Consider the following 21,010-nt stretch of genomic DNA (forward strand, 5'->3'; position numbering starts at 1 on the left):
ATCTTGGCTCTTTCCACAGTTTGGCTATTGTGGACATTGCTGCTATAAACATCGGGGTGCACGTACCCTTTCAGATCCCTACTTTTGTATCTTTGGGGTAAATACCCAGTAGTGCAATTGCTGGATCATATGGTAGCTGAGCACAGAATTTTATAACCAAATTGCTTCCAGGGTTAATTTAAAAATTTAAAATATGTTTATAAAATTGCACATCTCTGTATCTCCCATAGTGCCTAGCATTGTGTTTACACACAGTAAGCACTTAATGCCTGTGTGCTTGGATATGTCCATGAATACCCATGGCCAATGCATGGGTGGGGGGGCACTAATTATGTTTATAAAATGTCTAAAATACCATTCTTAAAAGTTTTGACAGTGTGCATAAAACTTAATGTCTTTATGCTCACAAAACCTCGTGGTATAATTTCACCAAACAAGGGACAGAGTCCCTATCACTGTTGTAACTCTTTCATCTTAGTCAACAACTTTTGTCGGTCACACACTTTGTTGAAGAATATCTAGTTATTCCTGAGGATTCTGAAGGAAATAGATGATACTGGCCCTGGCTTAAAAAGCTTAAAGAATACATTCATTCAGGGATTATAATGCCTTTCCTTTGATGAAGTGTTTGCTATGCATTACATGAAAATTCTCATAAGTAGTAAGATTGTTCATGCTTTGTATAGGCAGCCAGAGAGATATAGTCATGCTAGTGTTCTGTTATACTCACATAGAGAAATCCTCATGTCCCTTTATTTATAGAAGGCTAAATTAACTTTCATTTATTCACTCACTAGGCAAAACTTTGACTTGGTTTGAAAAAAAGGCAAGGATATAGTTTCTAACTCTCAGTAGCTCAGAGTCTAGGTGGGGAAGTGATAAATAAAATAACTTGTGAGGGAAAAAAAAGTACTGAGTCTGACAGATAGATACTTTTTCCCATTGTAGAGATCATCCTACAGTTTCTCTCAGAGTGCCTTTACCTTATAGACTATGTGCATATACTAAATATTTTTAAGGAGGGAAATAGGATCACAAATTTTAGTATTTTAGGAGATTGTGCCAGGCGTCCATATGCAGACTGTATTATAATGGAGAACAGAGATAAGGAGAGCAGTGAGGAGGTTGTTGTGGTTAAACTAGCCATGGAATGACAAGAGTTCATCTGAAGGCAGCATGAAAAACTCTTAGTAACTGATTTCATAAAGGACTCTTACAGAGAGAGGAGCCAACAATTGACCAGAGAACAGCAGGGGTGCTCTTTTTTTTTTTTAAGAGGGAGAGAAGCAGGGAAGGGGCAGAGGGAGAGGGAGAGAGAGAATTTTAAGCAGGCTCCCTGCCCAATGCAGAGCAAAGCGCGGGCTCGATCTCACAACCCTGAGATCATGACCTGAGACAAAATCAAGAGTCAGACTCTTAACTGACTGAACAGCAGTGGTGCCCTTGATTAAAATGTCTGCCTCATAAAATTGTTCAGTTTTACCTTTGAAAGTTGTAACTTTGCATCTCCACCATGTAAAGGGTCTATAAATTATATATGTTGAGAAAATGGTAACAGAAAGAAATTTACAATATCTCATCTCCCTTCCTAGCTCCAAAATGAAAGGCTTCACTCCACCCTCCAAAGTGCTGTTTATCTGGCTTGGAAACTTGGTGTTTAGTGTAGTTTACAGATAGAAGGGAAGCAGGAGAATAGTGACAAGCAGATGGATCTCTAGACTGGACAAGTTACTCTGCCTACTTCTTTAAAGAAAGGGTTCAAAGATGGCTGATAAAAGGTATTTATTGCTGAGTTCAGTGGGCTGACCCTAATAATTGAGAAAAAAAAAATAGAAGGAGGAGTCCAGCTGAAGGTCATTACAGTCATTGCAAAGTGATGACAGGGCATCTAAACTAGATTGTGATGGAGGATCAAAGGATACATTTAAAGTACATTTAAGGTGGGGCCCCTGGGTGGTTCAGTCGTTAAGCGTCTACCTCCGGCTCAGGTCATGATCCCAGGGTCCTGGGATCGAGTCCCGCATCGGGCTCGCTGCTCCGCAGGAAGCCTGCTTCTCCCTCTCCCACTCCCCTTGCTTGAGTTCCCTCTCGCTGTGTCTCTCTCTGTCAAATAAATAAATAAAATCTTTTAAAAAAAAGTACATTTAAGAATGTACAATGTGAGGATGATGATGGGGAGACTGTAAGAGTTAGATTTGTATTATTCATGTCCCCTGGGTATTTTGCCTGCTAAGATTCACAAATTAGAAATCCCATTCTGTCAGTTAAGTATATATCCAATTTTCTTGAATTTTTAATTCTGTCAAAATAAAGATAAATGCCTGATTAGTATTGATATGTATCATAATATATAATAGTATATCATAGTGAATAAGCATAAGCAACATAAACTAGAATTTTCCTTTTATGTTACAGAGATATTAATCAATAAATTTTGTTTTCTACTGCATTAAATGAATGGGTATTGTGGCAACCACAGCAGATTTAAGGGTTTCTTGTCTGTATTCATGTAAGCATATCCTAGTTTAGTGATGGGTACATGTCACTTAAGGGGTGCGTCCTATTTCTACTTGACCTATAATGTAGACCTTGGGAGTATTTGATTCTTTGAGATCTACTATTCCTACTTAAGAACTTTTGGCCAGATCAATGATTAGTAAACAGCTAACATTGGCTATACGAGGTCTGCTATGGGATAAGGTGATTATTATTTGCAGTATCAACATTAAAGCTGATAAGGGTGTTAGTTTGTGTAGTTACTGAGACTCTGACCTGACTTTGGGCAGATTAATTTCCTGAATTTGTTTTCTTATGTTTACAATGAGGGTAAAATAGTAACTTAGGATGATTGTGTGAATTTGATGAGATAACATATATAAGGCTCATAATAAGCACTAAGTAAAGATTTGCTATCACCATTAGCATCTTGGGTTTTTAATGACTTTTCATGAATATGTCACCTGGGAACTGACTTAATTGTCCTTTAAAGAGATTTATAGCTCTGTCCTTTCTAAAAATGTAAATAACTTACCCTTTTTGTAAAAATGGTACATGCTTATTGTAAAAATTTAAATGTAGGTTAGTTTAAGGGACACAAAAATTGCCACAAATTCTATTGCCCAAATATAACAACTATTAACATTTTGTAAACATCCTTCTAGTCATGTTTCTATGTATACCCATAAATCGAAAGCAAAGTTGCATAATATCATCTATGCCACCTTCTATTGGAAGTCATAAAGCTAGCCCAGAGTAAAGGAAATAGATTCCACCTATGGTAGAGAGGCAATAAAGTCTCAATGCAAAGACATGTGCATATCAAGATGGAAAAAAATTTTCATATTTTGCAATCCCCCGCAAGGGAGTTCCATGAACAAAGATTTGGAAGTAAGAATGAAATGTATTGAGGGTCAGCAAGAAGACAGGTTGCAGTAGTATCTGAGAAGCTCTTGGCTGTTCCACAGCTACTGTTCCTAGGAGCCCTCAGGTTGTTGGCAGTGCCACTTCCCACTTTTGGATCTTGGATCAGTAATACTTGTGTTTTGGCAAAAAGGTGTCGTAATATTATTCAAATACTGTATCTGGTGCTTCCATCCAATGTAAGCATAATAGGAACACCCACTTTATAGATACATAGAAACAGTAAGTGATTTAATGTTATGCTCTACTTATTGTTTCTTTTTATATTCTGGTGCTAAAGATTACAAAAATGACTTGCAGATATCATTACTGAAAAGCTAACACTACCGAAAAGCAACTAAAATGTGTATTTAGTACAAGATAAACAGAGAGGAGCCGTAAGTAAAAGAAATTCCATTTTCACCTTAATTACACCATGATGAACTCACTTTATTTTCTCTCTCTTTTTTTTTTCCCTGTAGCTCATAAAGCTGGACTTGTAACTAGGTAAAGCAGGTTGATCTTGGCATTCCATAATTTGAGGGGCATAGGAAAATTCCTGTATCAAAATCATTGAACTGCTATAGTCTGAATCTTACCATTATGGTTTCCTTATTTTGTGTTTTAAAGTTTTTTTTTAAGATTTTTTATTTATTTATTTGAAAGAGAGAGAGAGAGAGAGCATGAGAGGGGGTAGGGTCAGAGGGAGAAGCAGACTCCTCACTGAGCAGGGAGCCCGATGTGGGACTCGATCCCGGGACTGCAGGATCATGACCTTAGCTGAAGGCAGACGCTTAACCAACTGAGCCACCCAGGCGCCCCCTTAAAGTTTTTTTTAAAAAGAAAGATACAATATAAGAATTTATAAATATCCTGAAAAATACAACTTATATCATTATTACCTATTCATCAGATCAGATTATAATTAAACTCGTGTGTGTGTGTGTGTGTGTGAATAGAGATGAAGAGAGGAGAAAATGTGCCTTCTCCTAACTTAACAGAGGAAAAAAAATATTGGAAACAAAATATAAGTACAAAAAGTACATGTTATTAGTTAAGTAACTCATAAAATGTAGTTTATACTTTCAGTTGTTCCTAGAAACCAAAACAGTAGCAATTTTTAGATATAGAAAATAAAAAGGTCCATCATGCTACCTTTTCCAAGTTGGTATTCTGCCTTTTGTGTTTGTGCTGAACTTTTCCCAGCTTGGCATCACCTGAAATGAACATATCTTATTTTCCTTTAGTCATTTGTACTCAGCTGAAGTTTTAGTCTTTCTTTGTAACTATGATTTTTGAAATACAATGTCAGAAAAAAAGTATCTCCTTTCCCTTCAGGCATGTCTGAGTGACTGTGCATCACCAGCAATCTCTGTCTCTGTGCCTTTTTATTTCCAAACCTCCTCATATTTTTCCTTCCTCTGTCACTTTCTAAGATGGCTTTAGAATTTCTGAGAAACATAACAAGAGTGACCAGTGTCCCAAGGATGGCAGATCTAACAGTGCCCTTGCTTGAGATGGTGTTCAGTGTCTAAGACAGCTCCCTCTGAAGTTGTGTGTGTGTGTGTGTGTGTGTGTGTGTGTGACTAATCTTGCCTTTGCATCAGCTGGGCAATGCACCAACCAGGAAGATATGATGTCCTAAGCAATGAGGTAGGCCCCTGTAAGAAGGGGGCTCAGGCTGGTGGTAGGTATATCAAAGAGAGGGAAGAGGTGGGCACTAAGAGGGAACTGGGGGCCTCTAAAGATAACCCTAACGTTTGGTTGTCTCTGGTTGCCTGATATATTTTGATACTTTTTAGGAACTATTGTTTGACTCATAATAAATGAATTTGAAATGATGAGGTCAGTATTCATTGAACATCTATTATTATCTATTATTATCATTCCCCTTATTTCAGAGTCATTGTTCTATATTTTCCAGCTAGTCTTTATCAAAGTTACAAAAACTTCTATAGCTATATAATCAAGGTAAATGTACTAATTTTATTGGAGTACAAATGAATTTTGCTGGATTAGAAAGAAAAAGAAAATGGATTTACTTAGCATAAAAAATAGAATAACTATCACAGAAAGATAAAGTGAAGATCAAGCTATTTTGATCCTTTGATTCTTTGTTTTTACTCGAACTTTAATTTCTTGGAATTCTTCTGAATGAACGGTCCTCTTACATCTTTCCATTCATCTCCCTCCCTTTCTGTCCATCTTTGATGTTACATTACTAATTGATTAACAGAGGTTTCTGTTATTATTATATATATTAATTTCATAAAATTAAGCAACTCTTAGGGTATACAGGAAATAATATCAATAATCATTGCCATGTAATTATTGAGACTATTTTGATATAGTCAGTTGTTATGGTACTCATGGGATCATCTATAAACTGGTGCAATCTGTCCAATATTATGCTATAATTTGCTAAGTTCTAAAAATTGTCCCTCTGTGTCCCAACTCATCTCACTAGTTAACATTTAATTCAAATAATGATTTAATCAACTCATTGTATTAGATGGAATTCCTCCCTTCAAAATTCCAATATCTCTTAGAGAGCTAGTATATTAAATAGTTTTCAATATTTAATGTAAAGTAATAAGATTCATTTCTAACTGGATAATTGGCACATTTCAGGTACTAGGTGGAATGGGGCATAGATTAAGTGAAGATTGGAAAAGAGAAAATATCTGCTCATAAGTGGATACCTAGAGGGTACATACATATATGGGTCATTGCAAAAGAGCATCCAGGGAAGAAACCAGGAGCCATTATGAGAGCTGGAAGGAGAGGAAGACTTTGAAACCACAGGTTCCTGAAGATCAGCTCCTTCACTTTGTCCTAAGACCAACAGGAGCCATTTCATATATTTTAACAGGCTGGAAGCTACCCATACAATTACCAGATTGATGGAACATTTTCCTTCTACATCTTAAATATCATTATTACAGGTGGACTTTAGTGAATGTAAATAGAAAGGCAATGATGGTTAAACCACCTACTTGGTTTAAAGGTTACCAGAAATACATTTTCATAGCAACATTTTAAATTGCTCATTCTAAGGCCAGTGTTTACTTGCCAAGATTTATAAGAAGGTAATTAGGAAAAGTAAATGTTGGATGTCATCATGAACAGTCACAAAAAGTCTAAAAAGTACAAATCAGTCATTAATGAGATGAATGGATATAGGTTGACCTAAGGAGCAAACAAAATGAAGCAGCTGGAGAATGTAATTCCTTCAGAGACCCAGATATCATCATCTTAATCTGTTTTCTTGAGCAACTCCTAAGAGTGGAAGCTGAGTTACAATTAATTCGCTGAACATAGATTTTTGTTTGACTTTGCAAATTCTTTAACCATGAAAAATAAACTATATTTAGTTTATATACTTGGACTGGCTATAAGTTTATTTGTGAATTTTTGTAACCTATGAAAAGGAAAAGATCATTAGCCTTCTTTCAAAGAATGTGATTTGGGAGAATTAAAGACTATACTTTTCTATAGAAAGTAGTGCTACTACTTGAGAGCAGGAATTAAACGTCTGTCTTTTTATCATCATTTCCTTACTGGCTAGTGTAGTGGCTGGTATAAAATAGATGTTCAATAAATATCTACTGAATTCAACAATGTTGAATGGATAATGAAATCTGTGATTAGTTATAATGACAGTATTCAGTCTTTTAACCTATGCCTCCTTTTGAAAACATTAAACATTAATGACTTTAATGTTTATATTATAAAAAAGGTGTTTTAGAATTTGAAAATATAAAGTATATTAATTTTTTTAGATTTTTATTTATTTATTTGAGAAAGAGAGAGAGAGCATGAGCGGGAAGGGGGGAGCAAGGAGAGGGAGAAGCAGGCTCCCCGACGAGCAGGGAGCCTGATGTGGGACTCAATCCCAGGACCCCGGGATCATGACCTGAGCCGAAGGCAGAAACTTAACCAACTGAGCCACCCAGGCGCCCCGAAGTATATTAAATATTTAAAAGTATCTCCTAAAATATACTGTTGAGCTCTGATGTGCATTGTAAGGAGCTCACTCCCCCTCATCCCCCAGGTTCTCTATCCTGTTGAGAATCAATCTGTTTTATTAAGGTTTAAATTATTTTAGTTGTGTAACTAATCAAACTTAGCAGCTTAAAATAAGAACATCCATTTATTTTACTCTTGAATCTAATTTATGCATGGATAGGAGGGCATGACTTATTTCTGGTCTATGTGGTATCAGTTGGGGTGGCTTGAATGGGTCTGGAAAATCCACTTAGTTGGCTCAGCCACAGACATGGCTGGTTAGCTGATGTTGCCAAGCTGTGTGTTGCACACATAGTTGTAGATTTTTTTTTTTAAAGATTTTATTTATTTATTTGACAGAGAGAGACACAGCGAGAGAGGGAACACAAACAGGGGGAATGGGAGAGGGAGAAGCAGGCCCCCCACCGAGCAGGGAGCCCGATGTGGGGCTCGATCCCAGGACCCTGGGATCATGACCTGAGCTGAAGGCAGACGCTTAACGACTGAGCCACCCAGGCACCCCACACATAGTTATAGATTGATGGAACATTTTCCTTTGTATTTTTTATAGTTTTTAAAAAAGGTTTTATTTATTTTGAGAGAGCGAGCATGTGTCTGCGCATGTGCAGGGGAAGGGGCAGAGGCAGAGGGAAAGAAAGAATCCCAGCAGTCAACATGAAGCCTGATGCGGGGCTCAATCTCATGACCCTGAGATCATGACCTGAGCTGAAATCAAGAGTCAGACACTTGACCGACTAGCCGCCCAGACTCACCTCCTTCATGTCTTAACTATCATTATTAAACAGAAATAGAAAGGAAAGATATTATTGAATCACCTATATAGCCTTAAGTGTTACCAGAAGTGTCTTCTCATATCAATATTTTAAATTGTTCAGTTTAAGGCCACTGCTTAGCTGGGAGCTCAGCTATGGCTATTGGCTAGGTGTCTTGATTGCTCTTCGTGTAGGCCTCTCTAGAAGAATGCCTGGGATCCCTCACAACATGGAAACTACATTCCAAGAGCAAGTGTTCTAACAGCAAAGAATTGCAAGTTTCTGGTTTCTTAAGGCCGGGGCCCAGATACTGACATAGGAGCATAGTAACTGTATTCTATTGGTCAGTCATAGAGCATGCCTGGATTCAAGGGGAAGGGTGTAGACCCTGCTTGTCAATGGAAGAGGTGTCAGAGACTTGTGGCCATCTTCAATCTACCATAATTATCTTCAAAATAATTTCTTTGTGTGAATAAGAAAATATAAGACTTTTTAGATAAGATTATTACCCAACTGTATGCCAGAATTACCAAGACTTTAACTGTGATAAGCTTGCCTTGTCTAAAATTGTCTTGAGCCTAAAAGGCTATGGGAATGCATATAAAAAAGGCTTATCAAATTTTAATAAATTAGCCAAATTATTATTAGTAAAGTAGGTGAATTGACTATGTAGCACTGCATTCAAGGGGTAAAATTATGTAACAGGCCTCTATAAAACTGGCCAGGCCAAGCACGGGCATTCATGTTTGATGAATGATAATGGGCCTTCCCAAATTATTTATTATCTTAATATAGCCAGGGCACGTATCACCTTAGCTTCTAAATATTTTATTCTCCTACTCATGTTAATAATGTGTATTCCTTCTGTGTTTTTGTATCACCGGTAGTGAGACTTTGATTAGCAAAAAGGATGTTTCTGAAAAACTGTTTCTTAGGTTTTTGGTGTGTGAATATACTGGAAAAAAATATTTGAACACTTACTATGTTCCATAACCTGGTCTGTGTTCTAGAAATACAGTAGGGAGCATCGAAGACAAGGCCTGAAATACAGCAGAATGACAGGGAGGGCCACTGTTCTCCAAGGGATTGAAAAGTACTTAAATAAAGAAGAAAAGATTAGTTGATGATAGCCACATTGTTGTCAAATATAAGGTTTATAAAAATAGACATTTTGGGAGGTGCCTGGGTGGCTCAGTGGGGTAAGCATCCGACATTTGATCTCAACTCAGGTCTTGATCTCTGGGTTGTGAGTTCGGGCCCCACATTGGGCTCCACACTGTATGGAGCCTACTTAAAAAACTAGGCATTTTGGCAAATGCACATAACACAGAGATGTGCGCATTTATCCTGGGAACACAGACTGTGGCGGGACACAGTTTTCTTGCCTGCCATGGAACATTGTTGCTTGCTCTTACTATGGTTTTTGAAATGTATGCTAGTCCCAAGCATTGAGAATATTTTTAAGGAAGAAGTAGTTTCTTTCTAAAAAAATATAGATGTATTACACAGATCTGTATATGTGATAAGATTTTATAAAATTATATATCAAAAAATGAGTGTGTGTAAAACAATGGTGAAATATGAGTAAGATCTATAGTCTTGGTAATTGTATTGTGCCATTTTCAATTTCCTGGTTTTGATAAATGACTTTAGTTGTGTAAGATGTCATTACTCTGAGAAGCTGCGTGTAGGTGCATGTGAACTTTCTGCACAGTTTTTGCAACTTATTTCAAAGTAAAAAATTTTTTTTCTAATGTAAATACACAAAATTGAATGTCTTATCTTAAATTCTGACCTTGTTTAGTCCTACCCAGGGTAAGCCGCCACACTCCCATGAAAATGGAAAGCAGAAGTGGTTATCTTTGTAATATGCCAAACTTAATGGGATGTTGATTATATTCTTCATTTATTAATGCTGCACACTTTTAATACTTTGGCAGTTTTATTCATGTTTTAGTGCTGAAACTTTTTATATGAGCAGAATGTGTGCATATTTAATGTACCCAAAAAGATAAAATGTGTGGTAATTTGTTAAACTAAAAGGCAGTAGTAAGACACTTTGGCAAGTACAGCATATTGCAAGCATTTTAGAGAGCCAAACAAGCTGAACATGTCAAAATAATAGGTGGCTCTGTGATATTTATTGACAACTTATAATAGCTGAACACTATTCAAAACAATGATTATAGCATTATTTCATTAACTTCTGAAATGTTCATTATTTTAAAGACATAAATTCTCTTTATTTCTCTTTTCTGAAAATGAAAACTTCCATATTTTGATACATGATTCATCTACCATTAATTTGTTTACATTTCTTTGTCTTTCCTGATACCAACAATGATGGAATAGAGATATTAAATCTGTGATTACCTACTTTTTTTGTTTTTGTTTTTAAATATAAATATTCAAAGATTTAAAGACCCATCTTGCCATTGGCGACAACATGGATGGACCTCGAGGGTATAATGCTAAGTAAGATAAGTCAGTCAGAGAAAGACAAATACTATATGATTTTACTCAGATGTGGAATTTAGGAAACAAAACAAATGAACAGAGAAAAAAAAGAGACAAACCAAAAAACAGACTTTTAACTGTAGAGAAGAAACAAACTGATGGTTACTAGAGGCAGTGGTGGGGGGATGGGTGAACAGGAGAAGGGGATTAAGAGCACACTTATCTTGATGAGCACCAAGTAAAGTATAGAATTGTTGAATCACTATATTGTACACCTGAAACTAATATAACTGTATGTTAACTACACTGGAAATAATTGAATAATTAATTAATTAATTAATTAATTCCCAGTTGAGAAATGTCAGCACTATACAGTTCCTAGTCAATTTTGTTTTTGTTTGTTTGTTTTTTAGCAAAGCAAGGTTTATTGAGCGATAGTAAAATAATAGTACAAAGCTCCCAAAGAGGAAGCGGACCCAAGGAGGTTGCCTTGTTCCTACTCAGTTTTAACAAAATATCATCGGTCTTAAAAATTGTTCTGAACTGGCATCAAAATGCCTAAATAACAGCAAAAACAAAAAACAAAACAAACTGAGTAAATGTTATAAAATCACAGCTTTCTGTTGTGAATTTATAATTTGTTGTATTCAAAGAACAACTATTCTTAAAAAAATGAATGATTTCTGGAAACAGATTAAGGTTAAGTTGCTTTACTAGCTTGATTTTATACCACTGTCATCAAACGGGATTTGGCTGATGAAACTGCAAAATGAATCCATACTCAGTTTAGAGGAGTCATTTTTCAAATGCTTGGAGGATGTAGAAAGGAAGTGACCACTGGTGATACTACACTTATTTGTGAAATGCTTATGGAATGTACATGGTTGCTAAATACTGTGTTTATGAATATTAAGGGGAATAAAGTATTGCCCCTTTTCAAAAGAGTTTACTGCCAAGCAAGGAATGGAACCAAAGGGACAGGATAGTGTGGGGTGGGTGGGATTGGAGGTATGTTGAGTCTGGGCTGAACTCAATTGTTTTTAAAAGTTTTTACAAGATGAGGTTAACATTGTAGCCCAACCACATCCGGAGAGAGAAGAGTTGGTGAATTATGGGTTGAGGGAGGGGCCTGCTGCATTCATAGGGCTCTGATGATAAATAACAGTGGTCTGCAAGTTGGCTTTACTTGTAATTAAAATGATGGAATCAAAAACCTTACAATGCTGGGATTAAACATGATATTATTATTATTTTAAAGATTTTATTTATTTGAGACAGAGAGAGAGCATGAGTGGGTGGGGGGAAGGTTCAGGTGCAGAGGCACAGGGAAAAGCAGACTCACTGCTGAGCAGAGAGCCTGATGCGGGGCTTGATCCCAGGAGCCTGGGATCATGACCTGAGCCGAAGGCAGATGCTTAACTGACTGAGCCACCCAGGCGTCCTTAAACATGATATTAAACATGAGTTTAATAACTGGAATTTTCAAGCACTTGCAAAGTTTTAATTTAGCTATTTATTCCAATCCCATTTCCTTATTTAAAAAATGGAACTCTTTAATTTGTCTTTACTCCCTATATTTCTGATGTTCTGTTAAAAATATTTATTAGCAGAGAAGTATTCCAAAAAGCTGAAAGAAACAAGCAATGAAAAAGAGCATACATTTCTAAACTGGATCTTCAATCCCTGGGAAATTTAAATTGATTAGGCTTCATTCAGGAGGACAAGAGAGCAGGATGTCTTTAGTCATAAGGCTAGAATTCCTTAGGCAAATTATAACTCTGCCTTATCTAATTCTTTAGGAAGTTGATTAGCCTGTCTCATGTTTTGCCACATTGACTAGGATGGCACATACTCATGAAGTCGTGTTTCTCAGACTGAAGGTAACAATTACTGAGTGAATACCAAATTCCAGGCACTCTTCTCAGGGGTTAACATGCATTAATCTCTAAAAGTTCATAAAGACATCTCTGTCAGATGATTCATTGATTAATAAATATTCATATTTATTTTTCACTTGGGATATTTGTTTTATTTTCATTATTTCTTCTCTTTCAGCTCTTCTTTATGCAACTATTTTTGGAAATGTTACTACAATTTTCCAGCAAATGTATGCCAACACCAACCGATACCATGAGATGCTGAATAATGTGCGGGACTTTCTGAAACTCTATCAGGTCCCCAAAGGCCTTAGTGAACGAGTCATGGATTATATTGTCTCAACATGGTCCATGTCAAAAGGCATTGACACAGAGAAGGTATGGGATATTAATGTTGTTGTTATTTATTTTCCATTTCAATAGGATCTTCAGATGCCTGTAGCTCTCCCACTCCTGTATTGCTTGTATAATTGCTTTGTGTTACTTTGTTTTTCGTAAGTGACGTATCAATCAATCGTAGTATGTATCGAGTGCTTAGAAGGTGCTAAGCACTCAACCATTAATCATCAATTTAGAAATTGTTGTTTCTGAAAACAACTAATTACTCCATTTCCCTAAAACACTCATTACCACTCAGAGTAATTTGCTGCATTCCTCTAAAACTAACAGTGCTGCCATCTCTCTGGTCAGTTTTATTCTTGATTTCTTCTTTGACTTTTTGCCCATTTAAAATTTAGAAAGAAACTTTCTTGCTTATAAAGTAAAAAAGTGATATGTCTTCTATGCTGTTCTCCACTTAAATCTCTCCCCTCTCTCACACATGTTTATGAAGAACATACAATTCTTTATTTTCCTCTTTTCCTTACATAAATCTATAAAGTGGATACCAGGCTCCCCATTCATCTGACATCTCTAATGTCTTCCTTGTCTTCTCATGAAACCTCTTCTAATTTTTCCCATCTCTCTTATATTAGAAAGGAAGGACCCCCAAAAAACCAAAAAAAAAAAAAAAACAAAAAAGAAAAGAAGGACCCAAAGTCCTCCTTAAAATAAACAAAACCAAATTAAAAATAAATAAATTCTCACTTCCTACACCCAGCTGATTTACATCCAGTATGGGGGATGACAAGTGGGGTCTGCACAGGAGTTTTAGAGAAAACCCATCTTGAGCTCTTTTTCTTTATAAGCGTCACGGGAGATGATTATTTTTAGGTACTAAATTTTGACATGATAATCAGATAGTACATTACTTTCCTTGTCATTTCCCACAAATTCGATTTGTTCTTTTAATCATATGATGTTGACTTGGAGTTTTTCTGAAAGGTCTGCTCAATAAGCACCTTTTGTTGTCAAAGGGAAGTAGATACTCAGTCGGAGGAATTTCACTGAGGTAATTTTAAGCCACAGCAGCTCTTGTTAGGAGCAGATGGTTGAGGGGATATTTAGGGGTCAGACATGGAAGAGTTGAGGGAGGGAAGCCTTTACAGGAAGTGCAGGTGAGATACTTGGTGGGGGGTGGGGAGGGGGTAGGAGCAATTATTTGAGGAATCATGAAAGAGGATGAGATTTCTCCCTCTTTCAACATCTCACAAGCTGCAGTATTAATTTTCTAGTTAAATGGCCATTAAAATGGAATGTATGACTACCGATGGGAAAAGGACAAACTACATTCTGTGGAATTTGATTTATATATGCCTGAGCCAAACAATATATGGTTATAGGGAGGGTATCCAGAGAAGGAAGAGAATCTTCCTCAGGGATACAGGTGAGACTCAGTGTTTAAGACATCAAATGCATGATGTTCTTTGAGGTCCACATTCAGTGAAACTGCTACATGGCGTGTCCACTTCCAGACACACCACATGCCAGTGTATCAGGAAACAGTTTCTGGGTTCCTAGTATTTACCACTTTTTTTTTTTTTTTGGTGTTTGTTTTGTTTTGTTTCGTTTTTTTTGGTTTGCTTGTTCATTATTTGTAGTCACAGAAATGTACTTCTGATCAGTAGAGTATCCACAGAAAGTGGAGTAATAGGAAAAAAAGATTGGGAGGCTAATATTAAAGGTAAAATAAAATGTTAGTTCAAATGAAAAGATTCTTAAAGAAATAATTTAAAATATTAAAGTGGATTAGCTTTTGGATAAGAAAAAAATCACAGATGTGCTTCCTAACTGAAAGGGGAATCCAGAAAGAGTAGTTTTTTACTAAAGGGGGAAGCAGAGTTAAATAACTGGCAAATATGAAAGGTTTGTTGTACATGTATAAAACCTATCTAAAGTTTAATTTAATGTGGCAGCAAACTCTCCATGCCTGTATTGGTTTCTCCCAGTCTGTAAGAAAATCCCCACCCAAATGTGTGAGAACTAGCTGTAACAGAACTGTAAATAAAGGGATATACGCCAAAGTCTGGGCCTGGGACAGAGTTATAGGAGATTCTCTTGAATTGTATAGTCAATGAGGATGAATTTAAAAATGCATTCTTACAGAAACAGACTCTGAACTATAGAGAACAAACCGATGGTTACCAGAGGGGAGGGGGGTGGGGGATGGGTGAAACAGGTGGTAGGGATTAAGGAGTGCACTTGCTATGATGAGCACTGGGTGTTGTATGGAAGTGTTGAATCACTACATTGTACACCTGAAACTAATATTACACTGTATGTTAACTAACTGGAATTTAAATAAAAACGTTAAAAAATGCATTCTTAGCACGCCATATGCTCTACTGAACAAAGAGAAAACAAAAATTGTCGTTCAACTTTTGGGTTTAGTAGAGAAACTCCAACCAGAGCAGAAGAGCCACATTTTTGTTAGGCATTCAGTAATTTGACTACATAGTGTACATATAACTTTAAAATATGGTAATAAAGTATCAAAGTATAGACACAAGAATTATTAGCCAGAGCAAAGAGTGGGAATAACTATCTCAGAACTAGATTTTGCTATAGATAAGAACTGAATTTAAGTTAAAGGACATATCACAAAGAAGGAATTGATATATTATTTCATATAATTATAAAATGAGCTAAAAATTTCAGAAAATATTTAATGAGGGTTTCCCATGTGGCCTAACATAAATATCAGATGGACTGAGTTAAATGTAAAAAATAAGAAACCATAAACTAATAAAAAGAAAATACAAGACCATGTTTACTTTATCTTTGTACATATTAAAGCAATGGAATACATAACAAAGTGATAAATAGATTTGGCTAAAAAATGTAAAATCTTTCACACCAAAAACCATGAAAATGAAAATGAGATAGAGTATTTGCAACAGATATCGCAAGTGAAAGGTTAATACCTTAATATGTAAAGTGATTTTGTAAATGAATAAGAATTAGAATACCTGAGGAGAAAAATGAGCTAAGTACATAGTTAATTTATATAAATATACAAAAATACAAATTAGCAATAAACATATATATTATTTTAACTTGTAATAAATAAATATTGAAACAGCAAGAGACCATTTTTAATATGTCAAATGGACAAAGATAATGCCCACTCTTAGCAAAAGCTGTAGTGACTAACACTATCATAAAATTGTGGTTTGTGTGTAATTTGGTGTGGCATTTCTTGAAAGCAGTTTGACCAAGATAATATCTTAAACTGGGGTATATTCTAGAACTAAGTCCTTGTGCCTGTTTCCTTTTCTGTTCATATTCTCTCCTTCAGTGATATCATACAATCTTATGACTTTAAAAATGTATGCTAACACTGCCCAAATCTACACACTCATTTGGATCTGTTCTTGAACTACAGACTCCCCTATCCAACTGCCTACTCACATCCAGTGAAGCTATCCAGAACTGGGTGGCTCAGATGGTTAAGCATCTGCCTTCGGCTTGGGTCATGATCCCAGGGTCCTGGGATCGAGTTCTGCATCAGGCTCCCTGCTCGGAAGGGAGCCTGCTTCTTCCTCTCCCTCTGCTGCTCCCCCTGCTTGTGCTCTTTCACTCTCTCTGTCAAATAAATAAATAAAATCTTAAAAAAAAAAAAAAAAGCCTGTCCAGAACTGAACTTCTCATCATCTCCCATAAACCTGCTCCACGGGCATTCTTCCCTAATGAAGTTAATGGAAACTCCACCCCTCAGTTGCTTAGATAAACCTCCCCAGATTAAAACCTCCACCAAATCCTGCTGGCTCCATTTCCAGTTCTCACCACTCCATTGCCATCTCCTTGTCCAAGTCACTATCATGTTCTACCTGGGTTACTGTATAGCCAAATAGCTGGTCTGTCCCTTTATAGTATATTCTCGGCACAGCAGCTTTTGAGTTTATATGGCTTTCATAATAAAGCTTTCTATCTATCCATCTATCATCTATCTATCTATCTATCTATCTATCTATCTATCTATCTATCTATCTTCTATCACATATTTGTGTGTACTGCAGGCTTTTTTGAGAATAAGAATAAAATTGAGCTTGTTAAAATACAAGGGTGGAAAAAAGGAAATGAAAGATTGATGGTAGTAATCAAATAAATTCTGTAATTCACAATCTTAGCAATATGAATGTATTTGAGGATGTAGCTTTAGTAAACAGCATCTGAATTTTAACAATTATCCTGTATTTGATGTCAGAGTCCTCTATTCTACTTCCTCAGTAAGCCAAATACTTTCTCTTACTATGTTTCTTATCTCACATTTTGTTGATAGTCTCTTTCAGATATTTTATTATGTTGGTTGTTATCAGATTTAACTATGAGTATATACTGAAAAAGATTGAAATGTACAAAGTCAAATTTCTTTGTTCTAATGCTTCTCTTGTTAGTTCTGAAACAGTGAGATTTTTTTCAGTTGCTAGTACAATAGAACTTAATGATGCATTGCAGCTAATTAGAGAAGAACCTTCGCCCTAATTACTGACATTTCCTTTTATCATTTCCACATATTTAGTTTCATAGATTTTTTGAATTCAGCTTTACCCCACAAGCAAATTAATCACTGTGATGTAATTCAGTCTTACCTTGCCTTATGTGAATAATGCTTTCTTTAATACAAATTGTGGCATTAAAGTCAGGACTGACATGAAGATTGTAGCATTTCTATCAGGAAAGTTTGCCTTAGGCAAGATTTTCTATATGGAACAGTACCGAGATTAATTTTATTTAGTTGAAAGTATTTTATTGACTACTAATTGCTATAGTTGCTTTAGATTCTTTTCAAATTTAATAACCAAAATCTGTCCTCTGGGCTTTGCTGCTCATAACATCCTGTGCACTTAAAAGACTGAGAAATGGGTAGAATGATTGAGGATTTAAAAAGGAAAAAGGAGATTATGGGAAAAAAATAGAAAGGATGATGAAGCTTAAAACCTTGTCATTTTTTATTTTTCACTGTCTCACTTTTTTTTCTAACATGTAATTTGAAAAAATCAATAGAAAAAAGCTCTTTGGTCTTCATTTCTTGTTTCGTGTGTTTTGTAATAAGCATGAAGTCTCAGTAGGAAGATGTCATTATATGAAAAGTTCTGGCAGAAATATGCAAAACATTCAGGCAGAAATACGCCTTTAGAATTTAAACAAATTGAGATTTGAATATTTTAAAATCTTAGATTATTTTTTTAACCAAATCTATCAAAGAAGTACTCCACTTCTTCCAAATATGGTAGGCAATATATTTTGTTTCTCCTATAAGTTAAAGTAACTTCCTTTTAGCCAGTTTACTTTTATCTTTTTTTTTAATTGAGAAAAGCATGTCTAAATATTTTTCTTTGTATTCCTAAATGTGAAAAACAGGGATGACATTTTCATACCTGGCCTCATTTTCTTGGTTCAATATCTGAATAATTCAAGAGGTTCCTATGGCGATGTACAACAGAACCTAAGAGTGAAGGCACCAGCCTTCCAAGAAAAACTCTACAGACAAATGTGCTATGTTAAATAGCTCATGTAAAGATATACATGTGAATATAGTAAAATGAAACTGAATTGGTCTTAACATGCATTAAAAGCACTCTTGTCTTTGGATCAAGAGAGGTAAGAATCATTCCAGTCCATGTTAATCAGATCATACATAAAATATTGTGTTATAATTCTAGCTGGATATTTTTAAAGAAATACTATCAAATGACAGCACACTTACCAGAAAATATCCATGATGGCATGAAGTTCTGGGAATCTTGTTATATGGTGGATAATTAAAGGAAACATGAATATTTAGTTTGGCTAATTGAAGACCTGGGGAGAGGTATGACAGTGACTTTAAGTATTTTAAAATGCAGTGATCTAACTGTTTCAGGAGAAAATTAACTCCCTGCGAGTAAAGGATACAGGCCGAATGTAGTACAAAATGAACTTGCACGTCCTGACACTAATTTAGTAGTATTAAAGATATTATATGATAATTGTGTCTGAATGATTTGGAGTACTAGTATGTATCATATCTTATTTCAAATTCAGACACACATTCAAGATATTCTATATAAAAATTATAGAGTAAGATTCTATGGTGAGTCAGTAGTTATTTCTCAACAATTTTTTATTACTATATCTATGTACTGTAGTTTTACAAATGGAACTAATTTTTAAAAAATTCTGAGGAACACAGAATCTCTGATGGGGCTAAGCTAGGCCATGCCCAGGAGACAAATGGCATATTTTTTCTGTGGTTGTTAAGTAACCTGTTTATTGATCAAAAGAGACTGCTTAGTCTATCCTTGTAAGGGACTACTCTTCAGCATGGAGAAGCATCATGCCCTGAATTCCTGAGAACTCTGAGCTTCCTACCTGTGTAGAAACGTGGTAAGGGAATTTAAATACTGTCATGGCCATGTGTGTGGCTCATTCGTTACCCACTGAAATAGTTTGAAGCATTCAGAGTCATTATGGACATTCCTCTGTCCTAGCTGACCTTATAGGCTTTCTCCGAAAATGTAGACTTTATCTGAAACTTCAATTTTATTTTTCCTTCCATGTATCAGAAATTAAAATAATACTCAAGGGTTTATGAGAAACATTACAAGTTAAGGAAAACTTTAAATATTTTCTGAAATTTTTAATATTTTTCATATTAAAATTTAATATTTTCTCTGATATTTCAGAACATTCAAGTGTATATGTAGTTTGTCATGGCTTTTGGCATAGTTCAGGAATGCTCCAATGCAAGATTTATATTACTGTTAGCTGATATAATTATTAGTAAACTTTCTGTGTGGTAGTAGGCAGTATTATTTTGCTCTAGTAATGATAGGGAGGCATTGTGTGACTAAAATAAGCCCTGAGTGACCCAAACCTCTCTCCAGAAATGTTAAGTGTATTCTTTTATTTATAATTTTTTTTTAGAGAGGGAGAGGGAGAGGGAGAGAGAATCTTAAGCAGGCTCCATGCCCAGTGCAGAGCTGGACTTGGGGCTCGATCTCTACACCCGTGAGATCATGACCTGAGCCAAAATCGAGTCAAATGCTTAACCAACTGAGCCCCTCAGGTGCCCCATAAGTGTAATCTTTTTATGTACCATGCTGAAATTACTTCAGTGCAGTAGTGTGGGCGGGCTTCTATTTCATTTTCTTACCAATCTGCCACTAGTCTCTGAGGAAGGGACTAAGAAATCATTTGATATCTATAGTCTAGGAATGAGAAGAAGGACTTGCTTATTTAGGGCAATGGATGACTTGTGCAGTAGCATGGCTTTATATAGACCAGGAGACTGGGTTTCATTCTTCTGTGTTCACATCTGTGTTGGCGATGCAAACACCCACCTTACTTATTTGACAGGAAGATGAAAAGTACCCATGTAGTGCCTGCATAAGAGAAACAATAATAAGTGCTAACAAGTAATTTAGTCTGTGGCGGTTATAATTTATTTCTTCCTTTACCAGTTATAAATTATGAGAACTTGGTCATGCCTGGCACCATTTTTAATCTTAGTCTTCAATCTTAGTATTCAGTGCGTCCTGTCATCTTTAAATATAGATGAAAATAGAACCTCAATTGTAGAGTAATTTGGATGAATAAAATATTTCTATATACATACACACTGAACACAAAAATGCACAAACATATTTTAGACTTAGGGGAAAAATTAAATCGTGAACGAATCCACATGCTGCAGACAGTGTTATGGTAGGAGTAGGTGTGTGTATTTGTTCTGAGCTGCCTTGATTGATCTGTTTTCAGAATCACACTAGAGTAAATCTTCAGAAATGTCTACTGAAAAACCTATTTTTGAATGAGATTATAGTATTTACTACAAATTTTGCAGTTTACTAGACAAAGGTAGAATTATGCAGATGGTTGGATTTTATAAATGGAACTTAAAAAAAAAGATGTCTCCATTCCTGTGATTTCTGTTGTTATTATTTTTTTTTCTTTTTCCATTTACTCTTTAATTTATTTATTTTTTTATTATCTTATGTTAATCCCCATACATTACATCATTAGTTTTAGATGAAGTGTTCCATGATTCATTGTTTGTTCATAACACCCAGTGCTCCATGCAGAATGTGCCCTCCTCAATACCCACCACCAGGCTAACCCATCCTCCCACCCCCC

The 21,010-nt window shown here is 35.7% G+C and overlaps 1 protein-coding gene across 1 annotated transcript in view; it reads left to right on the forward strand.

Annotated features, from left to right (window-relative positions):
- The window catches only part of KCNH5 (potassium voltage-gated channel subfamily H member 5), a 277,648-nt gene that overhangs the window by 162,233 nt on the left and 94,405 nt on the right, over positions 1 to 21,010 (forward strand). The window contains exon 8 of the mRNA XM_081830419.1: positions 12,693 to 12,892. Within this exon, the coding sequence (XP_081686545.1) occupies positions 12,693 to 12,892 (200 nt within the window). The remainder of the gene's footprint in view (positions 1 to 12,692; positions 12,893 to 21,010) is intronic.

This window comes from Leptonychotes weddellii, chromosome 9 (assembly GCF_054177405.1).
Source record: "Leptonychotes weddellii isolate Sample4059 chromosome 9, ASM5417740v2, whole genome shotgun sequence".
NCBI lineage: Eukaryota > Metazoa > Chordata > Mammalia > Carnivora > Phocidae > Leptonychotes > Leptonychotes weddellii.